A 19,407-nucleotide genomic window follows, 5' to 3' on the forward strand; every position below is an offset into this window, starting at 1 on the left:
GCTTGTAAGAGAATGATTTATGTATTTGTCCATGGGCAGTGAGGAAAATGAAGCTCACAAAGACCTGATGAGTCCTTTCTCTGAAAATGAAGAAGGGCCTGTCTTCCTCTCAAAACCTAATCTCCCCACTGTGAACAAGATCCCATCCTCTCTTGCCAACTCAACACTGACTCCTGCCTTTGTCCTCCTCTTTGCATCATCACTTTTTCCCCCTTACTACTGGCTCAAATTCCCACTATCATACAAAGTCTCGGTAATATCATCCTCCTTAAAAAAAACAAAAATCCCTAGGACTCATATCACTAAGTTACTGGCCCATTTCTCTCCTTCATATTTGAAGGTGTCCATATTATTTTTACTTCTATGACTACAGTTAAATAAAAGAGCAGGTCTTATTTTAAAATAATACTTTATATAGTCTAATTTACAAATAAACATAGCTTATGAGGATCTCTTGTCTGCAGCTGTATATTATGGATACTAAAAATAATTTTTTTCTCCTCTTAATAGTATGGCGGCTATGGTAATCCAGGCATACTGGCGTGGTTGCATCGTGCGCAGGCAGATTCATTCCCCTGCAAAGCTACACCCTACTACAATAGGACCCCTGACATCCCAGCCAAATTCTTGCATCGAAAACCAAACAGTTTTAAAGAAAGAAAAAATTAAAAATACCGTGAATATCCAAGAACAGAAGGAGAAGGCTGCTATTCTTATTCAGGTTAGTTTTAGTCTTTGGGTGAAACAATTCATCTTGAGAGATGTGTTAGTTTTCCTTCACTGGGTTATTCTGTATAACAGGCAATCCCTGAATCATAGCAATTTATAGATACCTTGATTTATTTCTTACTCATGTGACACGGACGCTGCAGGTGCCTGCATGTTGACTGTGCTTCTACTTGGCATCTAGGCTGAAGAAGTAAGTCTGTAATTTGTAAATTCTTATGGTCAAGCTGAACCGCACAATCATATTAAAACTTGGGCTCCGATGTGGCATTCATCACATAGGCTAACATTTGATTAGTCAAAGCAGTCTCTCTTGGTCTCATCTAGAGCTATTTCTAGAAGCATGTTTCAGTTCAGTTCAGTTGCTCAGTTGTGTCTGACTCTTTGGGACCCCATGGACTGCAGCATGCCAGGCCTCCCTGTCCATCACTAACTCCCAGAGTTTACTCAAACTCATGTCCATTGAGTCGGTGATGCCATCCAACCATCTTATCCTCTGTCGTCCCCTTCTCCTCCCGCCTTCAATCTTTCTCAGCATCAGAGTCTTTTCCAATGAGTCAGCTCTTCACATCAGGTGGCCAAAGTATTGGAGTTTCAGCTTCAACATCAGTCCTTCCACTGAATATTCAGGAGTGATTTCCTTTAGGATGGACTGGTTAGATCTCCTTGCAGTCCAAGGGACTCTCAAGAGTCTTCTCTAACACCAAAGTTCAAAAGCATCAGTTCTTCATTGCTCAGCTTTCTTTATAGTTCAACTCTCACATCCATACATGACTACTGGAAAAACCATAGCCTTGACTATACGGACCTTTGTTGGCAAAGTAATGTCTCTGCTTTTTAATATGCTGTCTTGTTTGGTCATAACTTTTCTTCCAAGGAGTAAGTGTCTCTTTATTTCATGGTTACAATCACCATCTGCAGTGATTTTGGAGCCAAAAAAAAAAAAATCTGTCACTGTTTCCGCTGTTTCCCCTATCTATTTGCCATGGAGTAATGGGACTGGATGCCATGATCTTTGTTTTCTGAATGTTGAGCTTTAGGCCACCTTTTTCACTCTTCTCTTTCACTTTCATCAAGAGGCTCTTTAGTTCTTATTCACTTTCTGCCATAAGGGCGGTATCACCTGCATATCTGAGGTGATTGATATTTCTCCCAGCAATCTTGATTCCAGCTTGTGCTTCATCCAGCCCAGCATTTCTCATGATGTACTCTGTATATAAGTTAAATAAGCACAGAGATAGTATACAGCCCTGAGGTACTCCTTTTCCTATTTGGAACCAGTTTGTTGTTCCATGTCCAGTTGGATGCAGTCTCAAAAACAACAGAATGATCTCTGTTCATCTCCAAAGCAAACCATTCAATATCACAGTAATCCAAGTCTATGCCCTGACCAGTAATGCTGAAGAAGCTGAAGTTGAATGGTTCTATGAAGACCTACAAGACCTTCTAGAATTAACACCCAAAAAAGATATCCTTTTCATTATAGGGGACTGGAATGTAAAAGTAGAAAGTCAAGAAACACCTGGAGTAACAGGCAAATTTGGCCTTGGGGTACAGAATGAAGCAGGGCAAAGGCCAATAGAGTTTTGCCAAGAGAATGCACTGGTCATAGCAAATACCCTCTTCCAACAACACAACAGAAGACTCTACACATGGACATCACCAGATGGTCAACACCGAAATCAGATTGATTATACTCTTTGCAGCCAAAGATGAAGAAGCTCTATAAAATCAGCAAAAACAAGACTGGGGGCTGATTGTGGCTCAGATCAGGAACTCCTTATTGCCAGATTCAGACTTAAATTGAAGAAAGTGGGGAAAACAACTAGACCATACAGGTATGACCTAAATCAAATCCCTTAGGACTATACAGTGGAATTGAGAAGTAGATTTAAGGGACTAGGCCTGATAGACAGAGTGCCTGATGAACTATGGACAGAGGTTCGTGACACTGACAGGAGACAGGGAACAAGACCATCCCCAAGAAAAAGAAATTAAAAAAATGAAAATGTCTGTCTGGGGAAGCCTTACAAATAGCTGTGAAAAGAAGAGAAGTGAAAAGCAAAGGAGAAAAGGAAAGGTATACCCATTTGAATGCAGAGTTCCAAAGAATAACAAGGAGAGATAAGAAAGCTTTCCTCAGTGATCAGTGCAAAGAAATAGAGGAAAACAATAGAATGGGAAAGTCTAGACATCTCTTCAAGAAAATTAGAGATACCAAGGGAACATTCCATGCAGAGATGAGCTCAATAAAGGACAGAAATGGTATGGCCCTAACAAACAGAAGCAGAAAATATTAAGAAGAGGTGGCCTGAATACACAAAAGATCTGTATAAAAAAGATCACGATCCAGATAATCACAATGGTGCCATCACTTACCTAGAGCCAGACATCCTGGAATGTGAAGTCAAGTGGGCCTTAGAAAGCATCACTACGAACAAAGTTACTAGAGGTGATGTAATTCCAGTTGAGCTATTTCAAATCCTAAAAGATGCTGTTACAGTGCTGCACTCAATATGCCAGCCAATTTGGAAAACTCAGCAGTGGCCACAGGACTGGAAAAGGTCAGTTTTCATTCCAATCCTTTAGATAGGCAATGCCAAAGAATGCTCAAACTACTGCACAATTGCACTCATCTCACACACTAGCAAAGTAATGCTCAAAATTCTGCAAGCCAGGATTCAGCAACACGTGAACCATGAACTTCCAGATGTTGTTCAAGCTGGTTTTAGAGAAGGCAGAGGAACCTGAGATCAAATTTCCAACATCCATTGGATCATCAAAAAAGCATGAGAGTTCCAGAAAAACATCTATTTCTGCTTTATTGACTATGCCAAAGCCTTTGACTGTTTGGATCACATTAAACTGTGGAAAATTCTGAAAGAGATGGGAATACCAGACCACCTGACCTATCTCTTGAGAAACCTGTATGCAGGTCAGGAAGCAACAGTTAGAACTGGACATGGAACAACTGAAGCATGTACAAATCTACTAAAATAATTGTTGTGTGTGTGCTCAGTCACTAAATCGTGTCTGACTCTTTGCGACCCCATAGACTGTAGTTCACCAGGCTCCTCTGTCCATGGGATTCTCCAAGCAAAAATACTGGAGTGAGGTGCCATTTCCTCCTCCAGGGCATCTTCCCAACCCAGGGATGGAATCTGCATCTCCAGCATCTCTTGCATTGGTAGGTGGATTCTTTACCACTGAGCCACCTGGGAAAGCCCATCTTAATTGGTAAAGTCTTTTAACTTAACTTGTTTAACTTAAAAATTCAAAACCTCACCAAGACCAAATTTCAAAATGAAGTTCAATCTGATCACGTTCATCCTTTATTTATTCACTCATCAAATACTTTTTAGAACATACTGTTGTCAAGCACTGTTTTAGGTTTAAGAAATACAACTAGGAACAAAGCATACAAGATCTCTTCCCTCTTAGAGTTTGTGTCCTGGTGGAAAACGACAACAAATTAAATATTTAAAATAAAGTCTGGAAATTTATGGTGCTGCACCTTAATTGAATGCTAGTAACCAAAAATGTAGCTTCCCTTTATTCACTCATTTAGAGTAAATATTACTCTATTGGCACAAAAATTTTACTAGCTTATATCCTGCTGGGATGTGCAGATAAGTAAGATAAGTGTATTAGACAGTGATAAGTACTAAGGGGAAAATAAATCAGGGAAGCGGGATAGGAGTTTCTAAGGAAGATTAATCATTTTAGACAGAATAGATGTGGAAGACCAAAAAAGGTGACAGTGCAGCAAGAGATAAACCATTAGGTATGTAGGGGAAGAATATTTCAGGCAGGGAAACATCAGATTTGAAGACATTGTTCTGGGAGCATACTCACAGTGTTTATAGAGCAGGAGGAAGCCCTGTGACGGCAGAGGGGTGAAGGGAGAAGAGTAGGACTCATAAATCGTAAATCACTGTGAAGACTTTGGCTTTTACTCTGAATGACATGGGAAGATATTACAGGAATCTGAGCAGTGGACTCACGTGACCAAAGTTACTTGGGTTGTGACAATACTCTAGGAAGGCTATAGCAGAAGCAGCGAAATCAGGAAGCTATTGCAGTAATCCGAATAGTAGATAATGGTGGCATGGACCAGAGCAGTGCAGAAGTGGTGAGAAAGTTGCATTCCAGAATATATGTTGATTTATATAGAGGGCATAAATATATATATATATATATATATATACACTTTGAAGGTATACCTAGTGATATTAGTATGTGGTGATGTGATTCTGAAAGACAGGGAAGAGTTAGAGATGCCTACAAGGTATTGGCATAAGCAACTGAAAAAAAAAAATAGCCTTATAACTAAGTTGCTGGTTTTCATTATTAAAGACATAGTTTTTTAAGAGAATTGTGTCTGCTATAGTCCTAATGAATACATTTAGTATTTTAGTTGACTTAATTTTTCTTGGCTGCATTCCTCAGAGCAATGCATAGACAAAGCTGTTGCTGAAGCCTGAATGGCTTGGGAGGGGAGGGAGCGTCGTGGATTCAAGGAAGCTCTGAGGGAAAGAAATGAACCTCAGTTATGGTCTCACAATACTGTTCTATTGCATGAGGAATGAAAATGTTATGCAGTTCAAACTTCCTCCTCTCATCAGTGGATGAGCAATACATTTTTCAGCATTGATGGTGAATGTTTGCTTCATTCTATTCAATAAAGTAAAGTTCATTATTTGATGAAACAGTCTAGCTCAGTGACTACATCTGTTGAATGTCCTTCTGTTAAGTTTGTGTCTGTAACAAAAGTAAGCATAATTCAGTCTTTCTTTACAACTTAGAATAAGTCTCTCCTGATTTACATCATGGTACTTAAAATCATTGAAGTCAACTCAACTTCATTTTCTTTTCTCCTCAGTACAATCATCTAGTTTCTTAAACTATTCATCTATAAATGTGAGTTTGCAGAATGTGATATAGTAGAAAGAGCCTGGGCTTTAGAAGGTGCAAAAGGAAGATTCAAGAAGGATGTGGTGGAGACTGCTCACTGCTCACCAGAACCCAAGTCCTCCTCTTCTTCCTAGTGTACAGCCAGCCTAGGTATTCTAGCTTCCCTTGCACTTTTTAGTATGGTCCCTTTTTTCTGTAGCTCAGACTGCAAAGAGTCTGGCTGCAATGAAGGAGACCCGGGTTAGATCCCTGGGTCAAAAAGATCCCCAGGAGGAGGAAATGGCCGCCCACTCCAGTATTCTTGCCTAGAGAATCCCTTGGACAGAGAAGTCTGGTGGGCTCCAGTCCATGGGGTCTCAAAGAGTTGGACACGACTGAGCAACTATCACTCATAGAGAAGAAAAAGATGTCAAGTGTATCTAATATAAATAGGACTGTGGCCAGGGAATTGATTTGAATATGTGAGAAAGAAAGATTAATTTATTATAGATGAATGACTATGGGAAAAAAGTAGAAACCTTACATGAATAAATAAGTTAGAAGAAGAATCTGAACACTGATCACACATTTATATTACCTTTATTTCCCATGGCTGGGACTTGAATTTCTGACCCTCCACTGATGCAGGAGGGCGGTATTTATAGGTGCCACAGCAGAAAAATACAGTTTAGAGCTCTGCAGAAGTCCTATCTCTGAGAAGTTAGGCTGGATCCACTGTGAGACATGATGAATCAGTCCTTTCACTCTTGTCATTGAAGGTCTGTATTAAAGAATTCTCCTTATACACTCTTTTCCCTAGAACTGCATCTAATCTTGATATCTTAATGGTATAAGGAAAAAGGGGATGTTGAAAAGAGATAACTGAAGAAGAGTAGATGATGTAACCAAAAAAAGAGAGAGAGAGAGAGAGAGAGAGAGAGAGAGAGAGAGAATCCAGGGAAAGAAAACATGTTTCCCTAATGCTCTTTACTTTGTTAGCGCAAGATCAGGGAGGAAGGGATATGAAGGGTACCTCCCTACTGGGATACCGCCCTAACAGGAAGAAATCACAGGCCCATTTGCCATGTTGAGGCAAAGCATTTTGAAAGGTAGCTAGCAACCAAGACAGCGTAAATGCCAGATAAAAGAATCATAAAAGAGGAGTTTTAAAAAAAATCCCCAAATGAAGGGTTCTGTTGACTGTTTATATTCTCCACGATATTCCTAAGTTGAAATTTTATCTCCATTTTGTTGGTATTTGGAGATGGGGTCTTTTGGGGGTGAATATGTCATGATGGTGGCTCCTATGAGTGGGATTAGTGCCCTTATAGAAGAGAGCCCAGAGAGCTCTCTAGTACCTGCTAACATCTGAGGACACAGTGAGAATAGAGCCATCTGTGAACTAAGAAACTTGGTCTCTCCAGACAATAAATTTTTCAGTGCCTTAGACTCCTAGCCTTCTCTAGAATTAGAAGAAATAAACATTTGTTGTGTAAGTCACCAAGTGTATGGTACTTTTCTTACTGCAGCCCAAACAGACTTAAACAAGAGGAAGAAAAGAAAAATAGTTTGTTTTCCCCTAAGGTAACTAGATTCCCTATGTCAGTCACCCGCAGTACATGACATACCCACAGTCCATGACATACCCTGGTCTATAACAACCCAGCTGCATGAGACTAAAAGCGAAGGCAGAGAGCTGATGGTCCTCTCCATGCTGCTGCTGCTAAGTTGCATCAGTCGTGTCCGACTCTGTGTGATCCCAGAAACGGCAGCCCACCAGGCTCCCCCATCCCTGGGATTCTCCAGGCAAGAACACTGGAGTGGGTTGCCATTTCCTTCTCCAATGCATGAAAGTAAAAAGTGAAAGTGAAGTCGCTCAGTCGTGTCCGACTCTTAGCGACCCCATGGACTGCAGCCCACCAGACTCCTCCGTCCATGGGATTTTCCAGGCAAGAGTACTGGAGTGGGTTGCATTGCCTTCTCCATATGGGTAAATTAAAACGAGGAAGTCCACTTTCTTAGGCAATACTTCTAAGTATGTTCCTCATTACACAAAGATATCCTCTCTTCTGTTTCTACCATCTAATACTGTTCAAGTTCTTGATTCATATTGAGATCTTTTCCACACAAAAGAGTTTTGAACTCTCTTGAGAGGTTATAGGAGAAGGCAATGGCACCCCACTCCAGTACTCTTGCCTGGAAAATCCCAGGGACGGAGGAGCCTGGTGGGCTGCAGTCCACAGGGACGCGAAGAGTCAGACACGACTGAGCGACTTCACTTTCACTTTTCACTTTCATGCATTGGAGAAGGAAATGGCAACCCACTCCAGTGCCCTGGCCTGGAGAATCCCAGGGCCGGTGGAGCCTGGTGGGCTGCCGTCTATGGGGTCGCACAGAGTTGGACACAACTGAAGTGATTTAGCAGCAGCAGCAGCAGCAGAGAGGTTATAATTTATTCATAGCAAGTTAAAAAGTATTGGAATATTCTTTCTATACCAAAATTCATCTTTAGAGGCAAAATAATAAAAATTTAATTAATTATACATTTTAAACTTTAAGTGATGTTTAATATCACACTTTTCTTATTTGATAAACTAAGTAAATAGAATTTTTATAACAAGGGGACAAAGAAATTGGGAAAATAATATTTAACGAGAGCCTAGTGTGTGCCAATCATGTATTCATCACTGTGTATAAATGTATATACATCTATCCCACAGCCTTCTTTACCTTTGAGTCTATGCCAGAGGCAACTAATGATGGCTGACTCCCTTGCCATAGTCTGTTTCTTTCTCATTTATGCAGTCCTTGTTTCCACTGTGTAAGTGCATGTGTGCATAAAAACACACCTGCACACACGCACACGCACACATGCATACGCCCTTGGCCAACCAGAAATGGGGCATCTTATATGATTGGTTGGGGAAGTATGTTTGGCTGTCTCTTATTGGTCCACTTGATCCTGAGATCGAAATGGGAACAAAAATAGAGAAGCTGGCAGTCATTGACCAAGTCTTAACCATTCTTGGCTAGTTGTTGCGGAGATTTGGCCTACTAGGCTGGTTGTCGCAGAGACTGCGTGTCACTTCTATTGTCATATACGTTCTGGCAATTATCTGTTTGTATATTCCTCTTCTCAATATATATATTTTACAGAATAACAACACCAGTATTATTGCCAACAATACGATTACTAAAATATATTTAAGGTAACTTTTGTAATTAAATTTACCTTTTGACTGCATTTCACTAAGAGTATAGCCAAATAAATCTATTTCAGAGTCGCTTTAAATAACTGCTGTGTGGTTATGCCCATAGCATAAAATCTCTTTATATATTTTTTCAGGAGTTTCTTTTATTTCATATTTATTTGTTACAATTTTCTTAAGCATGTGCACAATTCCAGATTCAAATCTAAGCAAAGTGTATATTCAGAGACATCTGGCTTCTATTGCTGTATCTTCCCCTCTTTACTATATCTATAGGTAATAACTTTTTTTTTCTTTTTTTTTTCTTTTTTTATTTTTTTATTTTAGTTTTTTTATTTTTTAAATTTTAATATCTTTAATTCTTACATGCGTTCCCAAACATGAACCCCCCTCCCACCTCCCTCCCCATAACATCTCTCTGGGTCATCCCCATGCACCAGCCCCAAGCATGCTGCATCCTGCGTCAGACATAGACTGGCGATTCGATTCTTACATGATAGTATACATGTTAGAATGCCATTCTCCCAAATCATCCCACCCTCTCCCTCTCCCTCTCCCTCTGAGTCCAAAGGTCCGTTATACACATCTGTGTCTCTTTCCCTGTCTTGCATACAGGGTCGTCATTGCCATCTTCCTAAATTCCATATATATGTGTTAGGATACTGTATTGGTGTTTTTTGAAATTAATTTTATACTTCATGCTTCCACTTTGTAGATATTAGCAATGACATATATTTAAATATATAAACTTATATAATATATGTGCTTATTATATATTTATATGGGTTTTCATAGATAACTGAAGGTATGCAACACACGCTTATTTCTACCTATGTTTTACACTTACTGTATATCCTGGCGCTTACCCCTAGCAGTGTATAAAGATACTAATTTTTTAAAAGCTCTAGTGTTCTTGGAGTTAAATTTAAGAAAGCTCCAAGATTCCTCCATGATTATTGAGGAATCTTAATGTTTTAAATTCTATTATCATGTTCTTGGTTTATTTAAAGATGAAATTAGTTCACTGCTATAGGCCAGGATACCAAGTCTCTAATAGGGCCATTTATAAATGTTGATGTTTTCTTTAATACATGTTAGTTTATTTTATACATAATCATTTGAAAATTAACAGAATTGGTTTTCCTCTGTATCTCTTTCTTCTTAGTTTAGAATGGGTCCTAGAGGGATTGTCAGATAATTGATTGGTTGACCTACATGTGCAGTTGAGGGAGTTTTAAAGATTCTTTTCTGCTTACTATGAGGAAAGTCCCCTGAGATTCAGAACTTTAGACACAAGCAGTCATTTAATTTATCTTGCAGTTTTAAATGTCACATAAAGTTCAAAAAACAGATTATCAAGCCATTAAACTAAGGTCTAAGATGTTTTATCTTCCTAATGGGATAACACAGAGAATCTGGTTTGGAGTTTGATCTATAACCCTGTATAACATGCTTTAAATTTTTGTTTAGGCAGTTTGGAAAGGCTTTATTTTGCGAAAGAAACTGACAGCAGCTCTAGAGGCTATGAAGAACGAAGAATCTGAAGAAGAATATGAAGAAATAGATTTAGAAGATTTTACATTTGATGAAGTAAGTGCTAACTACAACATAAGGATATTGGTCTTAAAATATTGGTCTTTTGGAGCTAAACCAGTTTCTAAGGTTTTCATCCTGTTAACACTCTGTTATGGATTTTTTAAAAAATAGCACTTGAAAAATTATGCTTCTAATATTTTAACATCTTCATTTAGGATACAAGCTTGTATAGTGTATAAATGTGATCATAGAATATTTACAAGAATTCTTGTATATTCTTCAACCTGATTTATACAATGGTTTATCAATTATTCTTTAGTAAATATAACTGAGCTTATTTTATGCCCTGTTCAACAACTAATAGTTCTTTATTGCCTAGCAAAATGAGAACAACCTCCTCAAATCGTTTTTCAAGGGTTCAATAATCAGGCAGCAAACTCTGCAGACATATTTACCACTTCCCATCCATGGCGTGCACATACTCTAATCACACTGAGCACCCTCTTAGCATACAGAGCACTTACCTTTTACATCGTTAGTCTTGCTCATTCTGTTTTGTCTATTTCTAGACAGTCAAACTCAGATATTTACCACTCAGATTAAGGTAGAGAACGTATGACTGTACCCCGAAGACTTCCTCGCGCTTCATCATATACCCCCGTCATCATAGATGAGTTTTGCCTATTTCTGGGCTTCCAATAAGTAGAATCAACCAGTATTTACTATTTTTTCACATAATATTATGTCTGTGAAATTCACCTATGTGGATGAGTATAGTTGCGTATATATCATTCTTTTGAATATCATATATACTACTTTTAATCTATTATTGAATTTACTGATTTTTAAAAGTCTGTATACTGTTGATGGATTATTTGTTACTAAATTATCTCTAGTGTTGCCTATTATGACTAAAGACACTACGAACATTCTTGTACATGCTTTTTGATGTGCATATTCACCTTTCTTTTTGAGAACTGAATTTCTGAGTCGTATCATTAACCTGTGTTTAGTAGCTAACGTCTAACAGCATCTGAAGGTGATTGTATCAATCTACAATCCTATCAGCAGAATATGAGAATTTCAGAGGAGCTTTAGCCTCACCAAAACTTTGCATTTTCATGTCATTTTCTACCAATCCAGTAGGTTTGTAGTGGTATCTAGTTCTTTTAATTAGCATTTTTCTCTTAAATAATAATGTTAAATACATTTCATTTGCTTATTGGCCATTTGGATATCTACTTTTGTGACATGATCAAGTGTTTGTGTGTGTTTTTAAGTTCAGTTGTACATCTTTTTTCTTGTTGACACAATTGTAGGAGTTCTTTTTATCATCTGAATACTATTCTGTTTTCTCTTGCAAAAAATAGTCTCTAAATTCTGAGATTTCCCTTTTTGTCTCTCTTGGTGGTTTATTTTGATGAAAAGAATGTTTCTATTTTAAATTAAAAACAAAAGATTTTTGTTTTCATGAGATATAAGAAATCTTGGCTTACTCAGCTCATTAAGATATTCTAGAAACTTTAATATCTTAACTTTCAGTGTTTAAATCTGCGGTGCATCTTGAATTAAATTTTGCCTGCAATGTGAGTAGGGGGTCAAATTCTCCTCCAAAGATACACATTTGGTTGTCTCTTTGACCCGCAGCTGTCTGTTGTATAGAGCATACTTTTCACAATGGATTACAGTGGAAGCATTGTTTAAATTCAGGAAACTTGGTGTGGGTTCTGCTAATTTTTCTTGGCATTCTGTTACAGTTTATCCTCATATCAGTACTCTAATTACTACGTAATTTATGATACATTTCATTATCTAGTCTTAAAAGAGCTCTGGCTTTGTTGTTCTTCTTCGAGAAAGATCTACTCTGCTACTTTTGATCTATTTGTATTTACATACAGATTTTAGAACTATCCTATCAATTTGCACAATACATGTTCAAATTTTCTCTGAGATTGTAATAAATCTATAAGTCAATTTGGAAGAACTGATTTTTTTTTAAATATTACATTTTTACATTCATGAACTTAGAATAACTCATCCCTTGTTTAATTTAAAATCTCTGCCCACTATACTCTGTATTTTCTTCATAGTGTTCTTGTATATTTTTCATTAGATTTACTCCTAGATATTTGACATTTTATGATATTATTTTGTTTTTGTATACCAACCTTATATCCAGCCACTTTCTGAAATCACTTACTTATCTCTCAAGTCTTTTTAATATTCTGTACCCGCAGTCATATCACCTAGCATAATAACAGTTTTCTTCTTTTTTTTTTCCTAATTCTTATGCCTCTTGTTTATTTTTCTTGCTCTGTTGTCCTAACTAGTACCTTCAGTACAATGTTAAATAGTGATGATTTTAGAAGTCATCTTTTGCTAGTTCCTGGTCTCAGGGTAAAAGCTTCCACTACAAAGTCAGACGTTTAATATAGGTTTCTTTTAGAAACTCTATATTTAATTTAGTTAACCTCCTCAGCATCCCCTTCCCTTTCTAAGAAGTTAATATATGATGATGATGTTGATGATTCTATACATGATTTGGATTTTATCACTTTGCAGGCTTATGATATTGATTTTCAAGCATTAAACCATGTATTCCTAGAACAAATTGACTTAGCTATAATGTATTATTAATTTATATACCACTAAATTTGTTCTGCTAATATTTTTTTAGGATTTTTGCCTTTGTATTCAAGAAGACACTATGCCTGTAAATCTTTCTTGTAAAATTCTGTTCAGACTTTAATGTCAACATTGTGCCTATTTGATTAGGAAATGTTTCCTATGTTTCTCTTTTCTGGAAGAGTTTGATGTAAGATCGATGTTATTTGTTTCTTAAAAATTTGTCTAAGCACATAATCTCTTGGGTATAATGTTCCACATGAACTTGAAAGTGCATTTTTTCAGGTGTTAAGGCTACTAAAACCTCAATTACTTCATTTGATAGTTGTATTTTTAAAAATCTTATTTTTAGTGATTTGGAGAGGTTTCTATCAGTTATTGACAGAAGAATGCTAAAATCTTTTATTATGATTGTTTGTGTGTGTTTCCTGCTCAGTCATAGCCTACTCTTGGCTACCCCTTGGACTGTTGCCCGCTAGGCTCCGCTGTCTATGAGACTTGCCAGGCAGGAATACTGGAGTGATTTGCCATTTCCTATTCCAGGGGGTCTTCCCAACCTAGGGATCGAACATGGGAGGGTTTCTCTAAGTAAGTTTTTAGTTCTGTCAAACTTGGCCTCATAGTTTGAGGATATGTATTAGGGCATACACATTTAGAACAGTTAAATCGTTGTATAATTAACCCTTTTAAAATAATAAAATTTCACTCTAACTCTAGTTTCCCTCTTTACATATTGAAAATGGTTATAAAACTTTTATAAGAAAAATTAAGAGAGCATAGAATCTGATTTTACAATCAGAGAAGGCCTGCATAAGGTGAAGTATTTTGATAGAGATGTGAAAATAAAGTGAAGGGATAGCCATCAGATAATACTATACATGGCTAAGTAGTATGGAAATTTAAAAAGCAGGGATTTTTTAGTATACCAAAGGAACTCAAAATTCACAAGTAGAACTAATTAGTGGGCTTCCCTGGTAGCTCAGCTGGTTAAGAACCCACCTGCAATACAGAAAAGCCCGTTCAATTCTTGGGTCAGGAAGATCCCCTGGAGAAGGGATAGGATACCCACTCCAGGATTCATGGGCTTCCCTGGTGGCTCAGCTGGTAAAGAGTCTGCTTGCAATGTGGGAGACCTGGGTTTGATCCCTGAGTTTGGAAGGTCCCCTGGAGGAGAGCATGGCAACCCACTCCTGTATTCTTGCTTGGAGAATCCCCATGGACACAGGAGCCTGGCAGGCTACTCTCATGGGATCGCAAAGAGTCGGACATGACTGAGCGACTAAGCACAGCACAGCACAGTACTGATTAGTAGTGGAGAACAACCTGAGATCAGGAAGAAACATAAAAATGATCAGGGAACAGTCCACATAAAGCCCATGATATGGTTTCAGGGACTTTGAATTTTATTCAGATGTGATAGAAAATTATTACTTGCTTTTGAGCAAAGGAGTTAAATGTATTATTTGTTTCAAATGGATAAATTTGTTTCTAATACAGAGATTATAGTTTAGGGGAGCTAATAATTAAAGCTAAATACCAATTAGGAAGGTATTGTTACTTATCTTTCCTTTGATAATTGTTACTGTTTATTTAATTGCCATCACTTAATTTTCAAATAATCTTAACAACTTCAGATGACATAATCAAATTACCAAAGTGTCACTGCTTTTTTTGTGTTGTTCTTTCTTTTACTTTCCTATATACAAATGCAAGATTTATCTAACCAGTACTTCCTTTTCATCTTATTTAGGTCATAACAGTAGTTCCTTTGGATTAAGTCTATACTCTTCTTTAAAATATCCTCGAAAGAGTTGCAGTCATCTATTCAAACTTATTTTTCACTCCCAGACAACAAATACTGAATGTTTACGTATGGTGGCCACCATGCTTAGTACCAGCGTATGTACATAGACAGATATAACACGGTCCCTAATCTAGCAGATATCAGAAATATATTTGAATTTTACAGTGAATTATAATTGCTATAAAAGAAGTGAATATAAATCTGTCTTAGTAAATTTGCCTCAAACAAAAAGCCTGGATCAGTATACCATGAAGTTTTTATATTGGTTTGTTGCCCGTCTGAAATGTGTTTGCATTTAACAAATGTTTAACCAAGGGGACACTGATAACCAAGAATCAATTTATTTGGGTTTTTATTAAGCATGTGTGTGTGAATGCTCAGTCATGTCTGACTTTTTGCAACCCCATGGACTGAAGCCTGCTAGGCTCCTCTGTGCATGGAATTTTCCAGGCAGGAATACTGGAGTGGGTTACAATTTCCTACTCCATGGGCTCTTCCTAACCCAGGGTTTAAACCCACGTCTCCTACATTGGCAGGAGGGTCCTTTACCACTAGCGCCACCTGGGAAGACATCAGTTCACTTCAGTTCAGTCACTCAGTTGTGTCTGACTCTTTGCGACCCCATGGACTGCAGCATGCCAGGCCTCCCTGTCCATCACCAAATCTGGAGTTTGCTCAAACTCTCGTCCATCGAGTCAGTGATGCCATCCAGCCATCTCATCCTCTGTTGTCCCCTTCTCCTCCTGCCTTCAATCTTTCCAAGCATCAGGGTCTTTTCTAATGAGCCAGGTGACCAAAGTATTGGAGCTTCAGTTTCAGCATTAGTAATGCCAATGAATATTCAGGATTGATTTCCTTTAGGATTGACTAGTTGAGTCTCCTTACATAAAGCCCATAGTTTGCCTTAAATTTTTAAATGCTGAGAAGTGAGCGATCTGAGATTTTATCCTGCATGCAATCTAACAAGGTAGGCTGCCACACTTTCAAGGGGGTTGGCAGAAGAAATGAAACATTTATTACTTGTCAGGCAGCAGAAATGTCATGCTCGTATTTATTTCCCTTTGCCCTCAAGTTCCATAGAGAAGAATTCCCTCTTGGGAATTGGGAGGCTTAGGAAACCCTACATTTTAAAAGGACTGCTAAAAAATCTGCTTGTTTTATGCTCCAGAAGAAGTCATTATTTTCTTATACCAGAACGCAAACAAATTTTGCCTCTGCACTGCAAGAAGACACTCAGAAACTATATTTTCCAAATCTGTTAGCTATAATAACATTTTTAGAAAGATAGTCCAGAACAAAAGATGTCATAAGTCACACAGAAGTGTTAAGAGATGTAAAGAAAGCTATCTCCCTCCCAACAGTATGTACCCCTAGTATGTATATGGCAGATTTTCTCACACATAGCCACTCCAGTGGCCACTGTGAATAATCTGACAGGGGCTAAGACAGAATTCATTAGGGTACCCTCTTTATACATTTAGTGAAGGTTACCAGGCTTCATTAAAGATTACCCAGTTGTAACTTTTATGATGGAAGTAAAAGTCTGATGCTATAAGAGCAATATTGGATAGGAACCTGGATTGTTAGGTCCATGAATCAGGGCAAATTGGAACTGGTCAAACAGGAGATGGCAAGAGTAAACATCGACATTTTAGGAATCAGTGAACTAAAATGGACTAGAATGGGTGAATTTAACTCGGATGACCATAATATCTACTACTGTGGGCAAGAATCCCTCAGAAGAAATAGAGTAGCCATCATAGTCAACAAGAGAGTCCGAAATGCAATACTCTGATGCAATTTCAAAAACAACAAAATGATCTCTGTTCATTTCCAAGGCAAACCATTCAATATAACAGTAATACACGTCTGTGCCCTGATGTAATGCTGTGGAAGCTGAAATTGAACTGTTCTATGAAGACCTACAAGACCTTCTAGAACTAACACCCACAAAAGATGTCCTTTTCATTATAGGGGATTGAAATGCAAAAGTAGGAAGTCAAGAAACACCTGGAGTAACAGGCAAATTTGCCTTGGAGTACAGAATGAAGCAGGGTAAAGATTAATAGAGTTTTGGCAAGAGAATGCACTGGTCATAGCAAACACCCTCTTCCAAGAACACAAGAGAAGACTCTACATATGGACATCACCAGATGGTCAACACCAAAATCAGACTGATTGTATTCTTTGCAGCCAAAGAATGGAGAAGCTCTATAAAATCAGCAAAAACAAGACCAGAAGCTGACTGTGGCTCAGACCATAAACTCCTTATTGCCAAATTCAGACTTAAATTGAAGAAAGTGGGGAAAACCACTAGACCATTCAGGTATGACTTAAATCAAATCCCTTATGATTATACAGTAGAAGTAACACATAGATTCAAGGGATTAGATCTGTTAGACAGAGTGCCTGAAGAACTGTGGATGGAGGTTTGTGACATTCTCCAGGGGGCAGGGATCAATACCATCCTCAAGAAAAAGAAATACAAAAAGGCAAAATGGTTGTCTGACGAGGCCTTACAAATATCTGGAAATAGTAGAGAAGTGAAAGGCAAAGGAGAAAAAGAAAGATATGCCCATTTGAATGCAGAGTTCCAAAGAATAGCAAGGAAAAATAAGAAAGACTTCCTCGGTGATCAGTGCAAAGAAATGGAGGAAAATAATAGAATGGGAAACTCTAAAGATCTCTTCAAAAAAAATTAGAGATACTGAGGGAACTTTTCATGCAAAGATGGGCATAATAAAGGACAGAAATGGTATGGCCCTAACAGAAGCAGAAAATATTAAGAAGAGGTGGGGAGAAGACACAGAAGAACTATATTAAAAAAAATCTTCATGACCCAGATAATCATGATGGTGTGATCACTCACCTAGAGCCAGACATCCTGGAATGTGAAGTCAAGTGGGCCTTAGGAAGCATCACTACGAACAAAGCTAGTGGAGGTGATGGAATTCCAGTTGAGCTATTTCAAATTCTGAAACATGATGCTGTGAAAGTGCTGCACTCAATATGCCAGCAAATTTGGAAAACTCAGCAGTGGCCACAGGACTGGAAAAGGTCAGTTTTCATTCCAATCCTTAAGAAAGGCAATCCCAAAGAATGCTCAAACTACTGCAAAATTGCACTCATCTCACACACTAGCAAAGTAATGCTCAAAATTCTCCAAGCCAGGCTTCAATAGTACATGGACGGTGAACTTCCAGATCTTTAAGCTCGATTTAGAAAATGCAGGGGAGCCAGAGATCAAATTGCCCACATCTGTTGGATCATCAAAAAAGAAAGAGAGTTCCAGAAAAAACATCTACCTCTGCTTTATTGACTATGCCAAAGCCCTTGGCTGTGTGGATCACAACGAACTGCAGAAAATTCTTAAAGTCATTGGAATACCAGACCACCTGACCTGCCTCCTGAGAAATCTGTATGCAGGTCAAGAAGCAACAGTTAGAACTGGACATGGAACGACCAACTGGTTCCAAATTGGGAAAGGAGTATGTCAACACTATATGTTGTCACCCTGCTTACTTAACTTATATGCAGAGTACATCATGAGAAATGCTGGACTGGATGAATCACAAGCTGGGATCAAGATTACCAGGAGAAATATCAGTAATCTCAGATATGCGGATGACACCACCTTTATGGCAGAAAATGAAGAAGAACTAAAAAGCCTCTTGATGAAGTTGAAAGAGGAGAGTGAAAAAGCTGGCTTAAAGCTCAACATTTAAAAAATGAGGATCATGGCATCCAGTCCTGTCACTTCGTGGCAAATAGATGGGGAAACAATGGAAACAGTGACAGACTTTATTTTAGGGGCTCCAAAATCACTACAGATGGTGACTGCAGCCATGAAATTAAGACACTTGCTCCTTTGAAGAAAAGCTATGACCAACCTAGACAGCATTTTAAATACAGAGACATTACTTTACCAACAAAGGCCTGTCTAGTCAAAGCTATGGTTTTTCCAGTAGTGATGTATGGATGTGAGAGGTGGACCATAAAGAAAGCTGAGTGCTGAAAAACTGATGCTTTTGAACTGTGGTGTTGGAGAAGACTCTTGAGAGTCCTTTGGACTGCAAGGGGATCCAACCAGTCAATCCTAAAGGAAATCAGTCCTGAATATTCATTAGAAGGACTGATGCTGAAGCTGAAACTCTAATACTTTAGCCACCTGATGGGAAGAACTGTGTCACTGGGAAAGACTCTGATGCTGGGAAAGATTGAAAGCAGGAGGAGAAGGGGACGATAGAGGGTGAGATGACTAGATGGCATCACTGACTTGATGGACATGAGTTTGAGCAAGCTCTGGGAGTCGGTGATGGACAGGGAGGCCTGGCGTGCTGCAGTCCATGTATTTGCAAAGAGTTGGAGATGACTGAGCGATTGAAGGGAACTGAACCAGGCATTTCCTCTTTAAGCTTGTGCATTGAACTTCCTATTGGACTTCAGCTTTATTCCAGGTACAGCTGGAAGTCTTAGCTATTACACAGACTCTTTCTTGACCCTCGAAGAATTCTAAGGCAATTCTGCCATCTAAAACAACCCTGGCCAGTGAACTGAGACCTACTTGAATGCTTTCAAGGCCATAGTGGTGTTTTCTTAAACATTTGAAGGTGA

The 19,407-nt window shown here is 38.3% G+C and overlaps 1 protein-coding gene across 1 annotated transcript in view; it reads left to right on the plus strand.

Moving 5' to 3' along the window:
• LRRIQ1 (leucine rich repeats and IQ motif containing 1) overlaps positions 1 to 19,407 on the plus strand; it is a 229,163-nt gene that overhangs the window by 108,697 nt on the left and 101,059 nt on the right. The window contains exons 17-18 of the mRNA XM_069584152.1: positions 511 to 721; positions 10,299 to 10,418. Coding sequence (XP_069440253.1) covers positions 511 to 721; positions 10,299 to 10,418 — 331 coding nt within the window. The remainder of the gene's footprint in view (positions 1 to 510; positions 722 to 10,298; positions 10,419 to 19,407) is intronic.

This window comes from Ovis canadensis, chromosome 3, assembly GCF_042477335.2.
Source record: "Ovis canadensis isolate MfBH-ARS-UI-01 breed Bighorn chromosome 3, ARS-UI_OviCan_v2, whole genome shotgun sequence".
In the NCBI taxonomy this organism is placed as follows: domain Eukaryota; kingdom Metazoa; phylum Chordata; class Mammalia; order Artiodactyla; family Bovidae; genus Ovis; species Ovis canadensis.